This window comes from Anoplopoma fimbria, chromosome 21, assembly GCF_027596085.1.
Source record: "Anoplopoma fimbria isolate UVic2021 breed Golden Eagle Sablefish chromosome 21, Afim_UVic_2022, whole genome shotgun sequence".
In the NCBI taxonomy this organism is placed as follows: Eukaryota; Metazoa; Chordata; class Actinopteri; order Perciformes; family Anoplopomatidae; genus Anoplopoma; species Anoplopoma fimbria.
Genome location: NC_072469.1, coordinates 11908352 through 11932604, shown reverse-complemented (window position 1 = coordinate 11932604; position 24253 = coordinate 11908352). Strand labels below are relative to the sequence as shown.

The 24253-nt window shown below is 43.7% G+C and overlaps 1 protein-coding gene across 1 annotated transcript in view; it reads right to left on the bottom strand.

Moving 5' to 3' along the window:
• LOC129111102 (phospholipid phosphatase-related protein type 5-like) overlaps positions 1-24253 on the bottom strand; it is an 84775-nt gene that overhangs the window by 9968 nt on the left and 50554 nt on the right. Inside the window, exon 4 of the mRNA XM_054623398.1 lies at positions 8908-9084. Within this exon, the coding sequence (XP_054479373.1) occupies positions 8908-9084 (177 nt within the window). The remainder of the gene's footprint in view (positions 1-8907; positions 9085-24253) is intronic.

Genomic DNA, 24253 nt, shown 5'->3' with positions numbered 1-24253 from the left:
GCATGGGCTCCCTCGAATAAGGAGCAAAACGTGGCTTTGAGGTTCAAAATGAAATAACCAATTACAAGTTTGCTGAGCAGAGAAGAGATACAGAAACTCTTGAGGGCTGCAGTCCATTATATCCTGCAGAGCAGTGCAACCTGGGAACTTTGTATGGCAGGTCATGAAGCTTGCCAGCAAAACTTGAGAAAACTCTTGAACCACAGAGAACCAATCAGGTTTCCATTCTGGTGTTTTGTTTCATGAGCCGAGGGTGAAACATGTTGGACCTGGAACCGAGGCTTGCTGCTGCTGCTTCCGGTACAGTATTTGCAACAAACAGTTTTTCAAATGCTTTTTTAAATACTTATTAGGAAATTATTCCAATATATGCACATTTTACAAAGCAGGAAGTGAACACAAAATATTATTCCGCTACTATCCTTAACGATGCTTATCAAGAGCATCACCAAGATTCTTGTTGCTACCAGGCAACACCTGCCACCAGGCCACAAACTCAAATTAGAGCAGATAGAAATGTACCTTTCAACATGATGAACAGATGGAAATCTTTGTTCCTTCTACTTCACTGACAGTTACTGTGGAGGTATAAGATTGGCCAACCCTGTATCCTACAAAATTATATTCCCATGCAACAAAACTCAATTCTATTCTGATGACTGTCGCAGCTGTGAGCGTGTGGTTAAAATAATGAATATAAACAATGTTGGGTTTTTTTTAATAACAAAACTAGTTGGTTATGTCTCTCCAACAAAACTAATTGCTTAGGTTTAGTAAGAACATCATGGTTCGGCTTAAAATAGGAATGTTTGTCACGCTATTTAATATAGTAACGTATAAAGAAATATGTCAATGTGGACCTTTCCTCACAGAGGTAACAAAAAGCAGTATCCCAGGTACAAGGCCGGTGTTTGTCTGACCCACCCATCCATCCCACCTCCTCATTACATGGGCTCAGAGCCCACCACAAAATCGCAGAAGTTTTGGTAATGGACTTGAAGCGTAAAAACTTTTTGGGGATGCGTTTACACGGGTATAGCACATAGCATGTACCCGGCTTACATAGACAACTGGACTTAATTAAATAAAAAGCGTATATGTTCCGTCATAACAGCGTTAGGCACATTACTGAAGATACACCAGAAACGCCTCCTGTGTAGACATGATTTAAGCCCAATATTCTCTCTCTTTTAGCTCTTTGTCTCCACCAACTCCTGAGGGAAAAATCTGTCTCTTTAGCTGCTGAATGCTTCACTGTCTTCAGCAGCTAGTCTCTAACTGGGTCTGCCTGCTGTTTCGTCCTGAGCAGGTAGCGTACAGTTTGTTCTAAGAGCTTTTTCTCTGTTACGAGCTGACTGCTGCTGAAATAAAAAGGGACAAAAAGATAAAGCTAGTAACATTTAATGGATTTTGACGAGACTAATTTGTTGAAGTGACTGAAGAACCATTCAGCACTAACTTCTATATTGACATTTTTGGTTTGTTTGGAGTCTTAGATTCCTATTACGGAATCTAAGACTCCAAACAAACCAAAAAAAGGTGGACGTGCTGACGTACTGCGGTAAGCGTGTTGCCTCACTTCCGGTTCTCAGCGTAGTTGATAGCGTACTTTTCGCAGCTCCAGCGAAAACTAGTGAATTGTGTGACATTCTTTATTATAGCGGCTAATTACCTGTTTTACATTTAAATCACTTGAACACTCATATCACATCTTAATTCAGCGACTTTTCGCTTAAACCAACAGTTTACACGTTGTTCAGTTCTGCTAACGCTAGCTAGCCTCATTTAGCTTAGCAGCTAGCGATGGCTCTCCTCTCTCCTTCTCTCTCTCCTTCCCTCTCTCCTCCTCCCTCCTGCTCAGTGTGTCTCATGTTTAGCCATGCCTCTGCCTCCTTTACTGATACGGGTACATGTAACAAATGTAGTTTGTTTGTTAGGTTGGAGGCGAGGCTCAGTGAGTTAGAGGCCCGGTTCCGCACCATTGAAGCTCAGTCGTTAGCTACTGCAGTTAGCCAGCCCACCCCGTAGTCGGTGCGGGCCAACCAGACTTAGCTCCTGCTAGCTGTCCCCGGCAACCCCCGAGCAGCCGGGAGGCTGGGTGACTGTCCGAAGGAAGCATAGTTCTATGTCGAAGCACACGGGGCACCACCAACCGCTTCACGTTTCTAACCGGTTTTCCCCGCTCAGCGACACACCCGCTGAGAAACCAACTCTGGTGATCGGCAGCTCCATTCTGAGAAACGTGAAGTTAGCGAAGACAGGGGCCATAGTTAACTGCATCCCCGGGGCCAGAGCGGGCGACATAGAATCCCATTTGAAACTGCTGGCTAAGGCTAAACGTAAATACCGTACGATTGTTATTCACGTCGGCGGTAATGACACCCGATTACGTCGCTCGGAGGTCACTAAATTGAACGTGGAATCGGTGTGTTCGTACGCAAAGACGATGTCGGACTCCGTAGTATTCTCTGGCCCTCTCCCTAATCTGGTCAATGATGAGATGTATAGCCGCATGTCATCATTCCGCCGCTGGCTGTCGAGGTGGTGTCCTGCAAACAATGTGGGCTTCGTAGACAATTGGCATACTTTCTGGGGAAAACCTGGTCTGATTAGGAGAGACGGCATCCATCCTACTTTGGATGGAGCGGATCTCATCTCTAGAAATCTGACCCAGTTCATTAGTGGACCTAATCCATGACCCAGAGTTCAGACCAGGAAGCAGAAGCAGAGTCGCAGTCTTTCACACCTCTCTGCGCTTCCTTTGGAGCAGTTACCCACCCAGTTACCCACCCAAAACCCTATAGAGACTGTGTCTGCCCCACGGCCACTTCAATTATTTAAAGTCAACAGAAGAGGAGTTATACAAAATAACTTAATAAAAGTTAAGGCAACCGATGCAACAGTGCATCAAAACAGGACAGTTAAATGTGGACTCTTAAATATTAGATCTCTGTCATCTAAGGGTGTACTTGTAAATGATTTAATATCAGATAATCATATTGATTTATTTTGTCTTACTGAAACCTGGCTGTGTCATGAAGAGTACGTTAGCCTTAATGAATCAACTCCTCCAAGTTATATTAATACTCATATTCCTCGAGGCACAGGCCGAGGAGGTGGAGTAGCAGCTATCTTTGACTCAAGCCTATTAATAAACCCTAAACCTAAATTAAATTACAACTCATTTGAAAGCCTTGTTCTTAGTCTTTCAAACCCGAGCGGGAAAGCATTAAAGTCAATTTTATTTGTTATAGTGTATCGTGCACCAGGTGCGTATTCTGAATTCCTATCTGAATTCTCAGAGTTTTTATCTAGTTTAGTCCTTAAGACAGATAAAGTTATTATTGTAGGGGATTTTAATATTCATGTGGATGTGTATAATGATAGCCTTAGTACTGCGTTTGGTTCATTACTAGATTCTATTGGCTTCTGTCAGTGTGTACATAAACCGACTCACTCTTTTAACCATACCCTCGACCTTGTTCTGGTTTATGGTATTGAAGTAGAAAATGTAATTGTCTCTCAACAGAACTCTCTTTTATCGGACCATTTTCTAATAACCTTTGAATTTGTTCTACCAGAGTGTACGCCATTAGGCAAAAGTTTCTACACTAGATGTCTATCTGATAATGCTGTAGCTAAATTTAAAGAAGCGATTTCTTCAGGGTTTTATTCAGTACCATTGCTCAATATAACAGAGGACTCCTACGCTAGCTTTAGTCCGTCTCAGATTGACCATCTTGTTGATAGTGCTGCATGCTCACTGCGAATGACACTGGACTCTATAGCTCCTCTAAAAAAGAAGCTAATAAAAGAAAGGAGGTTTGCTCCATGGTATAATCCTCAAACCCGCGATTTAAAGCAAATATCGCGAAAACTTGAAAGGATATGGCATTCCACCAATGTGGATGAAGCGCGGTTAGTCTGGCGAGACAGTCTTAAAATATATAAGAAGGCACTCCGTAATGCTAGAGTAGCCTATTATTCAGCATTAATAGAGAAAAATAAGAACAACCCTAGGGTTCTCTTCAGCACTGTAGCCAGGCTGACAGAGAGTCACAGCTCTGTTGAGCCGTGTATTCCTATAAACCTCAGTAGTAGTGACTTCATGAACTTCTTTAATGATAAGATTCTAACTATTAGAGAAAAAATTTATAATCTACTGCCCTCAACCAGTACCGATCGATCCATAGCTGTAGAACCTGAAATATATTTAGATGGCTTTTCTCCCATCGACCTTCAACAATTGACTTTAACTATTTCTAAGTCTAAACCTTCCACCTGTCTCTTAGACCCGATTCCGACTAGGCTGCTTAAGGAAGTTTTACCTTTAATTAGCAACTCCTTATTAGAAATTATCAATCTGTCTTTACTGACGGGTCATGTACCACAGGCCTTCAAACTAGCTGTAATTAAACCTCTTCTTAAGAAACCTACTCTAGATCCAGAGGTGTTGGCTAACTATAGACCTATATCTAACCTTCCGTTCCTCTCTAAGATCCTTGAGAAAGCAGTAGCAAATCAGCTCTGTGACTTTATGCATAACAATAGTTTATTTGAGGATTTAGAGTGAATCATAGCACAGAGACGGCACTGGTGAAAATTACCAATGACCTTCTAATAGCTTCAGACAAAGGACTTGTCTCTGTACTTGTATTGCTAGACCTTAGTGCTGCATTTGATACCATTGATCACCAAATCCTATTACAGAGATTGGAGCATCTTATAGGCATTAAAGGAATCGCACTTAGCTGGTTTAAGTCGTATTTATCAGACCGATCTCAGTTTGTATATGTAAACAATGAAAGCTCGATGAAAACCAGGGTTAGTCACGGAGTTCCACAGGGGTCTGTTCTTGGACCTATTTTATTTACCTTATATATGCTTCCCTTGGGGAATATTATCAGAAAACACTCAGTAAACTTTCATTGTTATGCAGATGATACCCAGTTATATCTATCAATTAAGCCAGACGAAACTAACCAGTTCTCTAAACTTCAAGCATGTCTTACGGACATAAAAACCTGGATGACCTGTAACTTTTTAATGTTAAACTCTGAAAAAACAGAAGTTATCCTACTAGGTCCAGATCACCTTCGAATTCAATTATCTAACGATATAGTTTCTCTAGATGGCATTGCTCTAGCATCCAGCACTACCGTTAAGAACCTTGGAGTTATCTTTGACCAGGATCTGTCTTTTAACTCTTATATAAAACAGATCTCAAGGACAGCCTTTTTTCATTTACGTAACATTGCGAAAATCAGGCAAATCCTGTCTCAAAGTGATGCAGAAAAACTAGTTCATGCATTTGTTACCTCTAGACTAGATTACTGTAACTCCTTATTATCAGGCTGCTCTAATAGGTCTCTTAGATCTTTACAGTTGATCCAGAATGCTGCAGCACGTGTTCTAACAAAAACTAAGAAAAGAGATCATATTACTCCAGTATTAGCTTCTCTGCACTGGCTCCCTGTTAAATCAAGAATAGAATTTAAAATTCTTTTACTTACCTACAAAGCTCTAACTGGTCAGGCACCGTCTTATCTTAAGGAACTTATAGTTCCATATTACCCAACTAGAGAGCTGCGCTCAATCAATGCAGGGTTACTTGTGGTTCCTAGAGTATATAAAAGTAGGATGGGAGCCAGAGCCTTCAGTTATCAGGCTCCTCTTCTGTGGAACCAGGTTCCAGTTTCAGTCCGGGGGGCAGACACACTCACCACTTTCAAGAGCAGGCTTAAGACCTTCCTTTTTGATAGCGCTTATAGTTAGGGCTGGTTCAGGTTCGCCTTGGTCCAGCCCCTAGATATGCTGCTATATGCCTAGACAGCCGGGGACTACCTAGGATACGCTGAGCTCCTCTCTCCTCTTCTCTCCCTCCTTCTTTATGTATTAATCTCCTATTTATGCACATTACTGATTTTGCTTCTTCCCCGGAGTTCTTGTGCTTTCTCGCCTCGCAGGTTCCCAGGAATCGGGGTTATATTTGGACTGTCATCGTGCCACCTACTGAGGCCCTGCTGACACCCACTACTACTACTACCACTATCATTATTAGTCACATTACTATTATTATTGCCTGTACTATTACGCTTATTGACTTGCTTCTACCCTGGAGTCTTTGTGCTTTCTCGCTTCGCAGGCTTCTATAAATCGTGGCTGTACCTGGACCGTGGATGTGCATCCTGCTACGGCCCTGCTGACACCGACTGCTACCACCATTATTATTATTACTAGTCACATTACTATTACTATTACCTGTACCATTAAGCATTTTAGCTTTACTTCCACCCTGAAGCCCTTTTGCTTTCTCGTTCTGCAGGTTTCCATGAATCGTTGTGGTACCTGGACCGTAGTCGTGCCTCCTGCTGTGAGCCGACTGACACCCACTGCTACTTCGATTATTATTATTAGTCACATTACTATCCCTATTTTCATGGCTATAATTCTACTGTAATAATTGCTGCTGTTATTATAAGTAGTCTTATTATATGAATCATTTATGTCATATACATTGAATGTGTTGTATCTAAGAACTGTTATGCTGCTCATTCTGTACACATGACATCTATTGCATTCTGTCCATCCTGGGAGAAGGATCCCTCCTCTGTCGTTCTCCCATAGGTTTCTTCCTTTTTTCTCCCTGTTAAAGGGGTTTTTTAGGGGAGTTTTTCCTGTGCCGATGTGAGGGAAGGACAGAGGATGTCGCATGTGCACAGATTGTAAAGCCCTCTGAGGCAAATTTGTAATTTGTGATTCTGGGCTATACAAAATAAACTGAATTGAATTGAATTGAATATTACGTTCCTAAACGTTGGTATATTTCTTCATTTTTATCACTAATTTCCACCTTTTTTTAAATTAGAAGGCCCCATTCATGGGTTTAATTCCCAGGACTTAAACCGTGTTGTGATGCACCACAGCCCATCTGCAGGCCCTTTAAAGGCTTTATTGCTCCCAATATATTAGCAGTCTCTTGTGGAGATAATTTGCACATATAAAATAACATCCCTGCCAAACCAGGAGTGGGCCAGTCTGCTCCTTGAGTTACTGTTCTCTGTGATAATGAGAGCTATTTGTTTGAGGCGGCCATGTTAGCATGAGAGGAGAGGAGAGCGGGAGGAGGAGAGGGGAGAGGTTGAGTGGAGGAGGAGGAGGATAAAAGAGCAGAGGGAGGAGGAGATGAAGGATGAGGAGTTTCTCTGGTTTAAAAGAAAAAGGGTTGTCTTTGTATTTTTTCCTATCTCCGTCCATCACTGACGCCACTGTAATGTTTTTAACCAGGGCCAACATTAATGGAGCTCTGTGTGAAGAGGCTGAGCCAGGCCTTATCACAGACCCTCTCTCTCTGTCTCTCTCTCTCCAAGCCCTAGAGCCACAGCAAAGAATGTGCTGGCCTTTCTCTGTCCAACGCCAGAGCAAGAAAGAGGATAAAAGAGGAGGGAAAATGGGGGGAGGGGGGATTATCTTCTGCTGCTGCTAGGAAACATGCTGTATCTAGGGCCCACTCATCATCACTGTGTGTGCGTTTCATGATAGTGTGCAGCACAGCTGTGAGGGGAGGACAAGCCTTGGTATGCAGTATTTCATGAAGGGACACGGGCATCATAATGTGCTGCAATGCTCTTTCACTCTTTCACCCTGATAGATGCTGTGAATGTGACCTCATTCTTCATCTTTGGGTAATGGCTAACTTTTTTTAAGGTAGGCATTACAAATGATTGTTCGGGCGACTGTGGCTCAGTCACAGAGCAGGGTCGTCCTCCAATCAGAGGATCGGCGGTTCGATCCCCTGATCTGGCAGTCCATGTCGGAAAGACACTTAACCCCAAATTGCTCCTGCAGGTCGTGCCATCGGTGTATGTATGTGTTTGAATGTTAGTTAGAGTCCTGATGGGCAGGTGACACCTTGCATGGTAGCCCCTGTCATCAGTGTATGAATGGTTAGATGATGGTATGTAGTGTTAAAAGCGCTTTGAGTGGTTGGAAGACTGGTTCAGGTACCTGCGAGTACCAAACAACGGTCAAACAAACACACAGGACTTGAGACTCAGGAGACCAAGTCGAAAATTCACTTAGTTTTGTTATGAGACTTATCCACTTCCCTACACTTTCTGTTCCGCTAACATTATTTCATTCACAACTTACAATCCCAGAGGCTGTTTGTGACTCGTGTGAAACCAAAAGTTAACAACGATTTTATGTTTGTTCACAACGTTGATACGCTTATAAGGTAACGTTGCTTAAGAATGTCCACTGAGGGCCATTGTTATATATTTATACTAGTTTCTTTTTAATAGTTCATAGCTTAGAGGATAGCTCCTACGGTCCCTGCCCAGATACAACAGAACCAGGACTGAGAGGGTCTGACTGTCAGACCCTGCTTCAGTAAAATGAGAGGTTTTCTGAATCTGCTGCTCAGAAACGAATCTCTTTCATCCACAGGGACAGCCAAAATCAACACAAAATGAAAGATCCTTGTAGTAGCTTTAACCAATTTGTTGCCTAAACATAAAAAATCGTTTCAGATTGATAACCACAGGGCATTGTGCATGTTGCAAGCGATATACGAGGCTGATATGAAACATATTCATGAAATATTTTGGGGTCAGGATCATTCAATGTGTCCTGTGGTTTGCAGAAAGGTTTCAATGCCAACATTTCTTCTGGCAAATGATTTGAAAGTTGTGATTCTTGGGTGAATCAATTTCTCAGGAATGAATGGATGTGAGATAAAATAAGAAAAGACGTGACCATATCTGTGTTTGTATGTGTGCGTAGTAACTTTTAGTGAGATGAACATGATCCCAACAGCTGGATATGTCACCGTATCCATCACACACTTAATACCTCTGTCCTACACAAACATAAAGCACATACGGCCTCTGTGGGTGCGAGTCTCACCAGGAAAGTGGCGATTGAGGTGCCGATGATGAAGCCGGCGATGACGTCCGACCAATGGTTGCGGTATTCAGCCACGCGGTTCAGACCGGTGAGGAAGGCCAGGCACATGAGCCCGAGAGACAGCACCGGTTTGGCCAGACGGGTGCCTTTCGCCTGCACCGTGCACGTCACATACATCTGCAGGGGAGGAGAGATGCAAGAATGTGCAAGAATGTTTAAACATTGTGTAAAATCACTGGTTCCATCACATGACTTATTCAGTTTGGAAACATTACCACCACTGTAACAGCTTATTTTCCTGCTGCAGACAGTCAGCACTTAAAACTAGTCCAGAACCCTGCAGGGAGGCTCACAGTAGATCCCACATTACAACACTATTAGCCTTCATTGGCTCCATATAAACTTTATTAGCAGCAATGTAATACAAAGCAGGGCATTAAGCCATCATTTTACCAGTATTTATGTCACTAATAGAACCCATTTTAATCCACATGAATCAAACTTACAAAACCTGCTAACATTAATGAGGTTAAATCAAACTTTTTACTGCTACCTTTTAATGTGGCATAAAAGTCATTGTATAGTATTTAAAAAGATACTATACAATGAATAATTCAAAATTGTATCATATAAATACACATCATTATGTAATTAAACAAAACTTAAAAGTTATAGAATTGGATGTAAAAAATCTTCAAAAGGCTAATGTAAAGTGTGTCATAATAAGTTATAGTATATACCAATAAAAGGTCATACAAATAAATTCTGACCCCTGACCCTGGGTTGAATATTTAAAACCTCAGTAATTTCCTCATCTTACCTTCCCTAACCAAAACCAAACCTTTTAGTTATTGTTGTAACCCTCATTCAAACTGTTTTGGAAGGCGGGGACAAATGATGTTCATCACGCTAATTTACAACTGCAGCAGGGAACCAGAGGATATGTTCAACTCATCACGTGGGCCGGAACACAAATATAAATAAATGCTAATATTGCTAATATTGTGTCTGCTGGATACTGGCATTTTGAATTGTTTCCTTTCACTATGTCAATAAAGTAAGCGAGACATATGTCAGGTTTCATGTGTGTGTATGTGTGTGTGTGTGTGTGTGTGTGTGTGTGTGTGTGTGTGTGTGTGTGTGTGTGTGTGTGTGTGTGTGTGTGTGTGTGTGTGTGTGTGTGTGTGTGTGTGTGTGTGTGTGTGGCGGTAGTGGTGGGGGCCAGAATTGGCCTTGCAAGGTTCAGGGCTGATTTAAAACAGTAGATTGCTTTTGAGCCATTTTCAACCAATGAAATGCAGAATTTATAAATTTGGGAAGAAATGTCTATATTAGGAGTTATGGGAGGAGTTCGGCGAGGCCATGGAGAAGGACTTTCGAATGGCCTCAAGGAAGTTCTGGCAAACCGTGAGACGACTCAGAAAGGGGAAACAGGGCTTTTCTCAGGCTGAGCAGGGGGAGAACTGCAGACCCGGACTGGGGATATTGTCGAGCGGTGGAAAGAACACTTTGAGGAACTCCTGAACCCGACCAACACGTCCTCTGTGGAAGAGGCAGAGTCTGAAGACTCAGGGGAAGACTCGTCCATATGCCTGGCGGAGGTCGTTGAGGTAGTTAAAAAGCTCTTCAGCGGCAAAGCGCCAGGAGTGGATGAGATTCGACCGGAGATGCTAAAGGCTCTGGACATTGTTGGGCTGTCTTGGTTGACACGTCTCTTCACTGTCGCGTGGAAGTCGGGTACAGTGCCTGTGGAGTGGCAGACCGGGGTGGTGGTTCCCATTTTCAAAAGGGGGACCGGAGAGTGTGCTCCAATTATAGGGGTATCACACTGCTCAGCCTCCCCGGGAAAGTTTACTCCAGGGTGCTGGAAAGGAGGCTCCGTCTGATTGTCGAACCTCGGATTCAGGAGGAGCAATGCGGATTCCGTTCCTGGACGTGGAACAGCGGACCAACTCTTTACCCTTGCAGGTCTGTTGGAGGGTGCATGGGAGTTTGCTCATCCAGTCTACATGTGTTTTGTGGACTTGGAGAAGGCCTTCGACCGTGTCCCTCGGGGAGTCCTGTGGGGGTACTGCGGGAATATGGGGTACCTGGTTCGTTACTACGAGCCATTCGGTCCTTGTATGACCAAAGTGAGAGCTGTGTCCGGATACTCGGCACAAAGTCGAGCTTGTTCCCAGTGCGTGTTGGCCTCCGCCAGGGCTGCCCATTGTCACCAATCCTGTTTGTGATTTTCATGGACAGGATTTCAAGGCGCAGCCGGGGGGAGGAGAGTTAAGGTTTGGGGACCTCAGAATCGCATCCCTGCTTTTTGCAGATGATGTGGTTCTGTTGGCTTCTTCAGAACGTGACCTTCAGCACGCACTGGGGCGGTTCACAGCCGAGTGTGAAGCGGTCGGGATGAGAGTCAGTACCTCCAAGTCTGAGGCCATGGTTCTCTTCCGGAAAACGGTGGATTGCACCCTCTGGGTTGGGAGTGAGTCACTGCCCCAAGCGAGGGAGTTCAAGTATCTCGGGATCTTATTCACGAGTGAGGGTAAAATGGAGCGGGAGATGGACAGGCGGTTCGGTGCAGCGTCAGCAGTGATGCGGGCGTTGTACCGGACCGTTTTGGTGAAGAAGGAGCTGAGCAAAAAGCTCTCGATTTACCAGTCCATCTACGTTCCAACCCTCATCTATGGTCATGAGCTTTGGGTAGTGACCGAAAGAATGAGATCGCGAATACAAGCGGCCGAAATGAGCTTCCTTCGTAGGGTGGCTGGGCTCAGCCTTAGAGATAGGGTGAGGAGCTCAGACATCCAGAGGGAGCTCGGAGTAGAGCCGCTGCTCCTTCGCGTCGAAAGTTGCCAGCTGAGGTGGCTCGGGCATCTGATCAGGATGCCTCCTGGACGCCTCCCTTTAGAGGTTTTCCAGGCACGTCCAACTGGTAAGAGGCCCCGGGGTAGACCCAGAACACGCTGGAGAGATTATATATCTCGTCTGGCCTGGGAACGCCTCGGGGTTCCCCAGGAGGAGCTGGAAAGTGTTGCTGGGGAGAAGGACGTCTGAAGGACCCTCCTTAGCTTGCTGCCCCCGCGACCCGGCCCCGGATAAGCGGAAGGAAATGAATGGATGGATGGATGGATGGATGGATGTCTATATTAATATCAGCATTGATGTTTTTCACCACTGTACAGTCAGATCTGAGTCAGACTGTCAGTCAGTATCTGAAACATGAGGTTCCCTGTGCTGTGTGAAGAGACTGGTGTGTCAGTTTCTTTTGGACATAACGTTCAATTGTGTGTTTAAATTTGTGATGAAACAGAAGAAAAGTGCTACTGGTTTGACAGCTGATCTGGGCTGTTTGGCTCATAGCAGCCTTGTCAGTGTGTAGATGAGATGTGATGTTAGAAAAAACACCAGTCAACTCATACTGCATGTTTTTATGGATGAAATATTTTTCTCTCACTCAATATGCTCTCTTGGTAGGAAAATGCTGAAAATCCACATTATTTTAGTTTGACTTTCAAAACTATTGTGAAAGTTGCTTCCTGTGCTCTTAATGTTTTATTAAAAAGTCTGTGGTGAAATGCCACCAGACAGCTGTGACTGTGTGTAAATATGAGCTGATATGTTAAGTCTCTCCTCAGGGCATCTTTCTTTTCACCACTGTGTTTAGAGAAGTGCTGGCACTGGAACTGCAGGATGAAAAAAATAAACATTGGGTTGAGAAAAGAAATAAGGAGAAAGAAGGAGATGGAGAATAATAGAAAGAAGAGGAGAGGACAGGAGACAGGAGAGAAAGAGAGAAAGTGGAGGATGATACCCAGAGGGAGAGAGACGTAGGAAATAAGAGGTGAAGAGAGAAGAATAGAAGGTAAGAAACACATAGGGGAGGAGAAGGACAGAGCTGAGGAGGTAAAATTGGAGAGCAGATGAGAGAGTGGGAAAGGAGAGGAGGAGACGAGAGGAGCAGAAGAGAGGAGAAGAGAGGGAGGAGAGGAGCAGAAGAGAGGAACAGAGGAGAGGAACAGAGGAGAGGGACAGAGAAGAGGAGAGGAACAGAGGAGAGGAGCAGAACAGAGGAGAGGAACAAAGGAGAGGAGAGGAACAGAGGAGAGAGACAGAGGAGAGGAGGAGAGGAGCAGAAGAGAGGAAAGGAACAGAGGAGAGGAGCAGAAGAGAGGAGAGGAACATAGGAGAGGAGCGGAACAGAGAAGATATGAGAAGAGGTGAGGAGATGAGAGGGAGGAGCATATAGTACAGGAGAGGAGAAGAGATGAAATGAGAAGAGAAAAGATGAGAAAAGAGAGGATGGAGAGGAGAGCTGATAGGAGGAGAGGAAGAGAGGAAAGAGGAGAGAAACTCTATCTTTTTGAAATTACATTATTCACTACTCCATAATAATATACAGTTTTTCAAAAGGAAATGCATTTTGGGTAAAATGCATGCTCTTAGAGGGAGTGAAGTGGAGCGTTAGAGCCTGCAGCATCTTCATCCTCTCCTCCTCTCCATCTGGGCCTCAGATGAGCTGCTGTAAATAATGCATCATTATCATAAGTTAGAGCACACTGTAAAGTCACTTGATTGTTAATCACCGTCATCTGATAAATCTGTCACGTTCGGTTCATGTCGGCTTAACATTTATCACAGACGAAACAACAGAATTAACTGAATCCAGTTTCTTAAGAAAATATTGTTAAATGTCATCAGATAATACTTCATAGCATAATATTAGGGTTGAAGCTGCCCGTAGACGTTGTCCTTCTTAGGATAGTTTTATGTTCATGTCTCTGATACTGTATGTTTTAGGATTAAAACTTGTATCATTGCTAACAACCAAACACACCCTCAATAGTAAGTCAGTTCACATGAAAATAAAAATCAGTGCTGATAAGAACATGGTTGCTATCATGACAGCAAATGTTGTAATGATCAGAGTGTGAGAGTTCCATTAGTCTGGTCAGTGGCCTACGCGTCAAACCGTGACGCTCTACGTGGTCGTAGTTAAGGTGGGACTAAAGGTGGAAGTCAGGAGTCGCAGTAAAAAGAGTGATTAAGTCAACGTAGGTAGAAGGTCAGGGTGGATGGATGGGTCAATATACGTTGAACTAAGGTGTTTGTTAGTCATCTTAAGAAGGTTACATAACTTACTTAACTTAGGCTTTGCTCAAAGTGTAGCCTACTTTACTGCATAACAAACAATCTTTCTTCAAACTAACAAAGAAGTTTTGTTGCCTTAACCTAACCAAGTTGTTTCTTGTGAAAATCAAAGTTTATTTGAAAAGACAGTGTTTGCAGGTAATGAGCAAAAACATGCAAAACCTAAGCTCGAGCAGTGGTTCTAGACCAAAGGGTCGTGGGATCACCAGGTGCAATTTGGGAATAGTTTGTTTTTACTAATTAATTCACTATAGAAGTGAGCCTAGTAACTCTTGTCAATAACAATCTTGAAGTATAAGAGTGGTGATATTCTATATTTCTCTTTTTGTTATCAAAAGTCTTATGTGTTCATTTAATTTGACTCGATCGCACACACACTGGCCTGCTGGCTTAAATACTTACTAGAGTGCCAAATGTGGATCAATTCGCTGTTGAAAATAGTCCCTCTACAAAATTTGACCGGGTTTGAGAAATCTCTGAAAAAAACTACAGTGACCAGCTATATGTGAGCCATGTTTAAGATTTACGACTCCAGTAGACCTGGAGCTGAGACAGAGAAGGGAAGTCAGAGAGTATTGAGAGAGGAACTAACACATGGCTGGCTTTGTCTTTTCATAAAATTTGATAACAGCAAGGAAAATATAAAATAACAACATATTTATTCTATATTTATCTGAACTATTGTTTCATGGTTAGTTGCAGTATTTAGATAAAACTTAAATTATTATGGTTATTTAGACTTTTTTTTAAGAATTGTTTTTTTCTGGTTTTAACCTTGAAGTCAGGTTGACTTGCATATGAAAGTTGAAATAGCTTGTTTTTAATATTTTTTGTTACTATGCTCAGTATCGGAATGTGCTAATATTGAGGTCATACAATGAAACCAGAGCAACCAAAAGGTTACAATTAGCTTTCATGAAGTGAAAACACAATGTGATAGGGTTAAAGTTCTAATACGAAAACACAGACAACTCCCAGACTGGACAATGCCGTGTTGGCAGCCTGTCAATAACAGTAGCCCCGCCCTAAAGCATACCCTGCTTTATGGTCTATTTGACTCTAAATGGACCATCATTTACTAAATGAACATCATGCTGTATTGAAGAAGACTTGAAAAAAGAGATTAAGACCATAAACTCATGTTTACAATGTTTACTGAGGGAATAAATCAAGAGAGAAGTAGAGTCATTTTCTCATAGACTTCTATACAACCAGAGGAGTCGCCCCCTGATGGTCACTAGAGAGAATGCAGCTTTAAAACACTTCTGCATTGGCTTCCCTTTTCAGAACTGGGCGTAGGAGGGATGAGAGAAGCCTCTGTTGCTGTACTTTCTGCTTAAATACACCACAAAATATGTTTTTCATGATTTTTAAGTATTTTTTGTAACGCAGATGTAACCCTAAGAGTCAGCATGACAGGACTGATTTCTCAACAGATACAAAGCACACTCAAGACCAGGCTACGTTTTTTAAACTTCTAGCAAGAAGACAAACACAAGTAGACAATGTGTTTTCTGATACACGCATGTTAATATCCAATGTGGCCTTGATTTGGTGCCATGTTTTTAGTTTTGGACAAGATCGAAGAAGAAGGGGCAGAGAGAGAGAAACAGACAAATACAGCCCACAGAAAACATGTCTATGTTTGGCTCCAATCACTAATCTGTTGTGTCGCGGCAGAAGACAAGGAGATTAGGCCTAATTGTGTTTTTCATTAGTGTGCAATCTCTTCCAAGGCCAGATCAAGTGTTTCCATGTCTCTCTCTCTCTCTCTCTCTCTCTCTCTCTCTCTCTGCAATGTAGATGTAATACATTACATGTAATGTAATGTACTTAATTCCCTCTGCATCTCTTTTTATAATTCAGAAATTAAATATATCGTGGTTTGACCGAGCATCCTGTGAGGTTGTATAGAGTTCTTCTCCATTAACAGGTTAATCCTCCGTTTACACGTTCAGGTCCTCAGTGATCATTAATCCTGCTCAAAGGACCCAGTTGCTATAGTAATGGTCCATATTTCCTCCAGCGGTCCCCTGACACACTTAGCTCTCTGTCCTCGGACTTCTGTTCTTATGTAAACTTCTGTTCAACTGATATAACAATAGACATTCTCATTGGAGAAAGAATGAGCTCTACTTTCATTGATCAAGGGATGCAGTGCTGTACAAAAATGAGGTATCATAGAGTTCTGGGTGCACCAGTGCCCACAGATAACTTTTCCAATGATTTCGGATTTAACTACATCAGGCTGTCAGTGACGACAGGGGGAAAATCTTAACGCTGATAGGCACATTTCTCGTCATTCGCGCCACCTGGTATGAATTTGCATCTTTGCATTGACTATTTATCTAATCGTACCATGCAAAAAGTTTGCTCCTGGTTTGGTGTGAACACACCATTAGTAAATTGGTGGCCAGGCTTGCCTAATGCACCCTTGGGACCCTTGGATCAGAAACAATACTTAATCATACAGCAGTACGAGAAGCTGTGACAATAATGGCCGATACACATTTGTTACTTTCATTCCCATTGAATATAGGGTCACTCCCGGGCATGATGCACTGACAATTTGCCAAACATGCAATGAAAGTAGAATGTTGTTCTTTGGATTTGTATCTAATTTGTTAATCTATTGTTAATGTTCAATTTAGTTAGAGTAATTGTGGCTTGACGGTAACGTCATCACTCCAGTTAGGCTAACAGATGGCTGTAAAGAGTCACCAGAGTGCAGGAAAGGCTTTCAGTGTAGGCTACTGTTAGTTGGTTACACAGCTGGTAAGTACAGAAGGATTCACTTGAGAAAAAAAGGTTGTATTTCTCCATAGCTGATGATGGAAGTAGCTAAGGCGTAAGTCATCTCACTTCCTTCCCATGTCTGTTGAGAGTTGCACATGAACAGTACCGATCGTGAGCGACTGGTGGCAGGTAAAGATAAAGTTCAAGTGCAAAGCGAGTATCTAAATTTTACTGAAATCATGAGTTTTAGTTGGGTGGCGTTAGAGCAGTAATTCCCAAAGACTGGGTCGGGACACAGAAAATATTTATCAGGGTCGCCAAATAAATTTGCCAGACTTTTCCATAGTCTTTTATTTAACATTTACCACTGCAGTCCACCTTTTAGCCACACCAGAGAGCCTGACTGTTGGTATTGTTCCAAAGTTGTTTTCTACTCAGAACAATCAATCGAATTTGAGAGGCTAGCGTACATTTTGTTTCATACTGATAAGAGGAAATGAAAAAAGTTAATAGCCTACCTAAATGCATTTATTAGGTCTCATTTATTAAGTATTTATTATGTGTATTGTGTTTTCTATATCATGCATAAAACAAAGTCATAATTTATCAAACATATATCTCTTCTAAATGGCTGGTTTACCTATTCAAGGTCGTAATAGGTGATGAGGAAAATGGGAATGTTCATTTACACACAAATTGTCTTTTCTCACGATTTATAGCTAAGGCTTGTTGTGAATTGGCCATTTAAAAAGAAATTGATTCCCCAGAAAAAAAAGTTTGTGAAACACTGCGTTAGACAATGTGGGCAAAAACTCCAACTATGTTTCACACAGTTCACAGCAAGTTTGGGTGCATGTCCGACTAAATCAGTTTGTCTTACAAAGGCACACCATGTTTCTAAAGAACACACTAGAGCGCCTCGAGATGAGCCGGAAGCTTCTCACTTGCACGGCAGCTGAGAGGGCTGCCAACAACCTGCGTCTGGACCAAACATGATCACATAGGCAACATAGGTAATGGCAGAACTTAAATCTTTATTGTTATTTGATAACCTCTAATAAATAAAACGGTTTGTTTGTTTTTAGGTAGAAATCGACTTTGGGTAAGTAGATTTAAAACCACATTAACGGTGAGCGAGTTGAAGAAGAGCTCTGCACTCTGTTGCACTTTATTTTCTGTGTTTGTGTGTCTGTGAATGTGATGTGAGTTAACCTTAGACACTCTATAGGTTATTCTTTAAGCATTGGTTGGACAAACTGTTTACTACAGGCCTTGTTGTCTTTTATTCTTGATTGGGTTAATGTATTCTGATCAGAGTGCACTACTAGAGGTTTTATTATTGTTTGCTTGTGTGGTCAGTGTGTGTCTTTGTGCGGCCTGCAGCCAGTGTCCCTAAACACATTTGCATCTCCCCGCTCTGCAGTCATGATTGATACATAGACAACTGTTGGGCCGGTCTTGAATATGGTATGTGTGTGTGAGTGTAAAATTTTATCACAGAGAAATGTTTCAACATTGATAACATTTAAGTTATATTATCAAATATTTTCTCAATATATATTAACAAAGAACGTCTTTGTGTTAAACAAAAACTAATTTGGTGAAAGAACGGGCACATACAGTTTCAATGCAGTGTATGGAGGTCCACTCTTTGATAGGTAGACATTACGCAAAGATGTACGTCCCCTCGTGGCACATTTGCATTATTATTCTGTGAAAAGACCTTAAAAGTAAATTTTCCATTCCACTTATTTTTGTTTTTCAAAGTGACCAGAAGCATAAGTCCACACTTGGTAGAGTAGCATGTCAGTCCACTCTGGGTAATGTAGGAATGTATGTGTGTGTGTGTGTGTGTATCTTTCTCCCTGTGAGCCTTGTGTGAGCTGTCACATACTATCAGTTGTATACTTAAATGCACAGGAGAACTACTAGTTGACCTCTATAAAACACAAGTCACATATATGTAGTATTTTAATGTTTCTCTGCTGGAACTCATTTGACCTGAGACTCTTCAGGTCAACCTAATTTGTCTTAACAGCCTTTTACAAGCGCGTGCACGCTCTAACCTCCCATTTATCGTCGGCTCGATCAATATATCACAGGCTTGTCTGCCGAACCGAGAGGGGGACATGACAAATTCAACCTCCGCTTGACGCTGCTTAAGACATCAATCTCTCCGATTTGCCAAGTTCAAAGTTTCTCCTGTTGGTATGCCTGCTCCAATCAGTCTGATTTAAAGGGCGATATCAGAGAGATATGTTTCCTTTATTTCAATGGCATCAGGTCCAGTCAGAGTTGTCCAACACTGAAATTATGGACACAATGTATTTTTACTGGTCAAATATTTATTGTAGTTCAATGCTGCACTAACTGTTGTTAGGAGGAATTTAACTAAAACTGACACTGACATAACCGATTGTAAGATTGTAAAGCCCTCTGAGGCAAATTTGTAATTTGTGATTCTGGGCTATACAAAATAAACTGAATTGAATTGAACCGAGACACTGTAATCTGAGTGCACACTATAACCAATTGCTATGATAATGTTGTTATCTTCAATAGTACAGAAAAAACTAGTATCAAGTTGGCTGGTGCAAGACATCTGGTCCCTTTGCTCATAATGATACTCAGGCAGAGACAGACCCTGTGAATGTGTTGTTTCTCTATATTTGCAGACGTTTGGTGCCAGAATATATAATCAGCCTCCATTGGAAATGAATGGGGAACCCTTTTCCATGCAGTCAACCCTTAGAGAAAACGTACACATGCTGTCACGTGCACATGTGATTGTCTGGTCTTCGCTGAGAGAAATCCCCCGGTGCAAAGGAAGACATATTTTGGGCTCTGTTTTGAATAAACAGAGAAATAGCTCAGCAGTGATATCCAACATGGCAGAACAGAGATATCAAACAACACTGCCTTCAGAATTTTAAACTTGAGAAGGAATTGTAGAGATTGCAGCACCGCCCACACTGTCGGAGTTAAAATACCACTGCAACAAACGAAACAAAGCTGGGGACTAAAAAACAAGCTGAGGCTCACAGCTGGATAGAACTCCTCCAAACAAACACAGTCCACACAGGGTCTATGTGCCTCTGTTAGTCTATAAATGCCACAGTGTATAATCAATACCCAACAATGGGCACGCACGCTCTCCCTGCATGGTGCATCCAACACTATCCACATTTAAGCCCACATGTTTTGGGGGAAGCCGACATTTGAAAGAGTGGCAATGCTAAATGGAATTATGTGAAGTTAGAATCTGGGATTTGTAGCAGGCAAACCTAAGCTTCTTCTATAATGTGTGACAATGAATCACTGCATCCATAGTTCTATCAACAATGTTTAAAGGTGACTTATAATGCAAAATACACTCCAGGATGGTGTGTCTACAGATCACAAAAATATGATAAAAGAACATCCTCTCTTTTTTTTCCCCTGCTCCATACATCATGAAATGACGTGTGGTTTAGCATCGAGCTTGTCAGATTGCTTGATATGATTTCCACCTCCAAGGTGACCGTTACAGTCATAATTTCTTTATCACAAAAGTCCTTCTTTAAAGAAGTATCAACATTAACACTTGGAGAAAAACATTTATTCACTGTCTTTTTGAAAAACGAGGAGGATGAAGATTTTGATATCAGTCTCATGGATTAAACAAAGCTTTAGTAGATTTCTGCCAGAAGGGATTTATTCTAACTCCAACTATGATATTTTGCTAAATCTAACCTAGTGAGATTGTTGCCTGAACTTAAATAGATTTCTTGCAGAAAATCCTGAACACAAACCTCTCCCCCGAGATAAACACAGTTAGCTCTGTCAGCACTGTTGCCATTGTTTGCGCTTTTAGCACTGTTAGTGTCTGGCTTCCTGCTCAGTTGTCACCATGTTGAGAGCTGTGTGGAGGCAATCCCTCAATCATAAATATGCTAATTTAGAATTCAGGCATAAAAACATCCTATCATGGTATTTGTCCATAATGTAATGATTGGACGGGCTACCTGCCTGTCTACCTTTCATTGCACGTCAAGGAGTCTTGACAGATGTGAGTACTGACAGTAGCCATGTTTGTTGTTTTCGTTCATTATGATAGTTTTGGGGGAGTGGCTTTGGAGCGGCTCTACTCCGAGCTCCCTCCGGATGTCTGAGCTCCTCACCCTATCTCTAAGGCTGAGCCCAGCCACCCTACGAAGGAAGCTCATTTCGGCCGCTTGTATTCGCAATCTCATTCTTTTGGTCACTACCCAAAGCTCATGACCATAGGTGAGGGTTGGAACGTAGATGGACTGGTAAATCGAGAGCTTTGCCTTACGGCTCAGCTCCTTCTTCACCAAAACGGTCCGGTACAACGCCCGCATCACTGCTGACGCTGCACCGAACCGCCTGTCCATCTCCCGCTCCATTTTACCCTCACTCGTCAATAAGATCCCGAGATACTTGAACTCCCTCGCTTGGGGCAGTGACTCACTCCCAACCCAGAGGGTGCAATCCACCGTTTTCCGGAAGAGAACCATGGCCTCAGACTTGGAGGTACTGACTCTCATCCCGACCGCTTCACACTCGGCTGTGAACCGCCCCAGTGCGTGCTGAAGGTCACGTTCTGAAGAAGCCAACAGAACCACATCATCTGCAAAAAGCAGGGATGTGATTCTGAGGTCCCCAAACCGGAAACTCTCCTCCCCCTGGCTGCGCCTTGAAATCCTGTCCATGAAAATCACAAACAGGATTGGTGACAATGGGCAGCCCTGGCGGAGGCCAACACGCACTGGGAACAAGCTCGACTTTGTGCCGAGTATCCGGACACAGCTCTCACTTTGGTCATACAAGGACCGAATGGCTCGTAGTAACGAACCAGGTACCCCATATTCCCGCAGTACCCCCCACAGGACTCCCCGAGGGACACGGTCGAAGGCCTTCTCCAAGTCCACAAAACACATGTAGACTGGATGAGCAAACTCCCATGCACCCTCCAACAGACCTGCAAGGGTAAAGAGTTGGTCCGCTGTTCCACGTCCAGGACGGAATCCGCATTGCTCCTCCTGAATCCAAGGTTCGACAATCGGACGGAGCCTCCTTTCCAGCACCCTGGAGTAAACTTTCCCGGGGAGGCTGAGCAGTGTGATACCCCTATAATTGGAGCACACTCTCCGGTCCCCATTTTTGAAAATGGGAACCACCACCCCGGTCTGCCACTCCACAGGCACTGTACCCGACTTCCACGCGACAGTGAAGAGACGTGTCAACCAAGACAGCCCAACAATGTCCAGAGCCTTTAGCATCTCCGGTCGAATCTCATCCACTCCTGGCGCTTTGCCGCTGAAGAGCTTTTTAACTACCTCAACGACCTCCGCCAGGCATATGGACGAGACTTCCCTGAGTCTTCAGACTCTGCCTCTTCCACAGAGGACGTGTTGGTCGGGTTCAGGAGTTCCTCAAAGTGTTCTTTCCACCGCTCGACAATATCCCCAGTCCGGGTCTGCAGTTCTCCCCCCCTGCTGAGCACAGCCTGAGAAAAGCCCTGTTTCCCCTTTCTGAGTCGTCTCACGGTTTGTCAGAACTTCCTTGAGGCCATTCGAAAGTCCTTCTCCATGGCCTCGCCGAACTCCTCCCACACCCGGGTTTTTGCCTCAGCAACCGCCGCAGCTGCAGCCCTTCTGGCCAACCGGTACCTGCCTGCTGATTCAGGAGACCCCTCGGCCAACCAAGCCCGAAAGGCCTCCTTCTTCAGCTTGACGGCCTCCTTCACCGCTGGTGTCCACCAGCGGGTTCTTGGATTGCCGCCACGACAGGCACCGATCTTGGATTGCCGCCACGACAGGCACCGATCGCCTTCCGACCACAACTCCTAGCAGCAGCTTCCACAATGGAGGATTTGAACATGGCCCACTCGGATTCCATGTCCCAGAAGAACTATGGAGTCCCCAGTCGGCGCCCTTTCCAGAACACCACCCAAGGACTCCAAGAAGGCCGCGTACTCCGAACTGCCGTTTGGTGCATAGGCACAAACAACAGTCAGAGACTTTCCTCCTGAGATTCCCAGTCGCAGAGAGGCGACCCTCTCGTTCTCCGGGGAGAACTCCAGAACAGCGGCGCTCAGCCGGGGGCTTGTGAGTATCCCCACACCCGCCCGGCGCCTCTCACCCTGGGCAACTCCGGAAAAGGAAAAAGTCCAGCCCCTCTCCAGGAGTTTGGTTCCAGAACCGGTGCTATGCGTGGAGGTGAGCCCAACTATATCTAGTTGGTAGCGCTCCACCTCCCGCACCAGCTCCGGTTCCTTCCCCGCCAGAGAGGTGACATTCCACGTCCCTAGAGCTAGTCTGTGATGCCGGGGGTCAGCACGCCCAGGTTTCCGCCCCAGCCTGCCGCCCAGCTCACATTGCACCCGACCCCAATGCCTATCCCTGCGGGTGGTGGGCCCACAGGGTGGCGGCACGATGTAGCTTTTTCGGGCTGGGCCCGGCCGGGCCCCATGTGCCAAGGCCCGGCCACCAGACGCCCGAGCTCCCCTACCAGGTCTGGCTCCAGGAGGGTGCCCCGGTTTCCCTATTCCGGGCGAGGTGCCACAACCTTGTATCGTCCGATAGAGAATACCCTGTTTGAGTTAATTTAGGTTGTTGAAAAAAAAATATGCAGGGACTTTTTTTGGACCAAATGATTTATACATTGCAGCTAAAAATAACACAACATTACAGCGTAGATTCAGGCCAAACTATTAGCAAGTGTAATTCTAAGTCTCTGCATGGCTGTCACATTTGAATCGGGGTAATTACAGTCTCATGTCGATAAATCCTCGGCTGTGGCGGATGCTGGATGGCTGTGTTCGGCCCTGGCATGTTGTAATGACTGAGACAATGAGAGTTTGAGGAGGAGTAAGCATCATCTCCTCAGAGCAGTGTGTGTGGTGTTTGTGTCATCTCTTCAGTGTGTGTGTGTGTGTGTGTGTGTGTGTGTGTGTGTGTGTGCCCTTGTGCCACATGTATAAGTGTCTTTGTGCACACTGCATGTACATCCTAAACACTGAGCTGTTCACAAACAATGGCCTGCGTTTAATGACCTAGATAACAGAGGCAATCTGCTCTCCCCATCGCGCCCAGAGACACTGATGGTCCAAAGCCACATGTCCGTCGCTCATGGGCACTCAGGCAGCCGCGCACTTTTCTCTGACAGAGAAAAGCAATCAGACCATCAGCTAGAATCAGAACCTTTCTGGAAGGGATAAGTTTATAGTGAGGGCAGAAATCTGCTGCTGCTCTGCTCTCTGTTGATTCTGCTGACGGAACACTACAAAGGATGACTTATTATTTTTGCCATTTCTTTGGTGTTTATCGCCTCGTTAGTCTATTTTTTTTTTCGTCTGTTGTCCTAAATATTATCATTGGTATAAATATATTTTCTAACTTACCCATACATATCAATAAAAACATGTAAGTAAAAGCAAACACTGCGAGTAATAAGAGGAAATAAG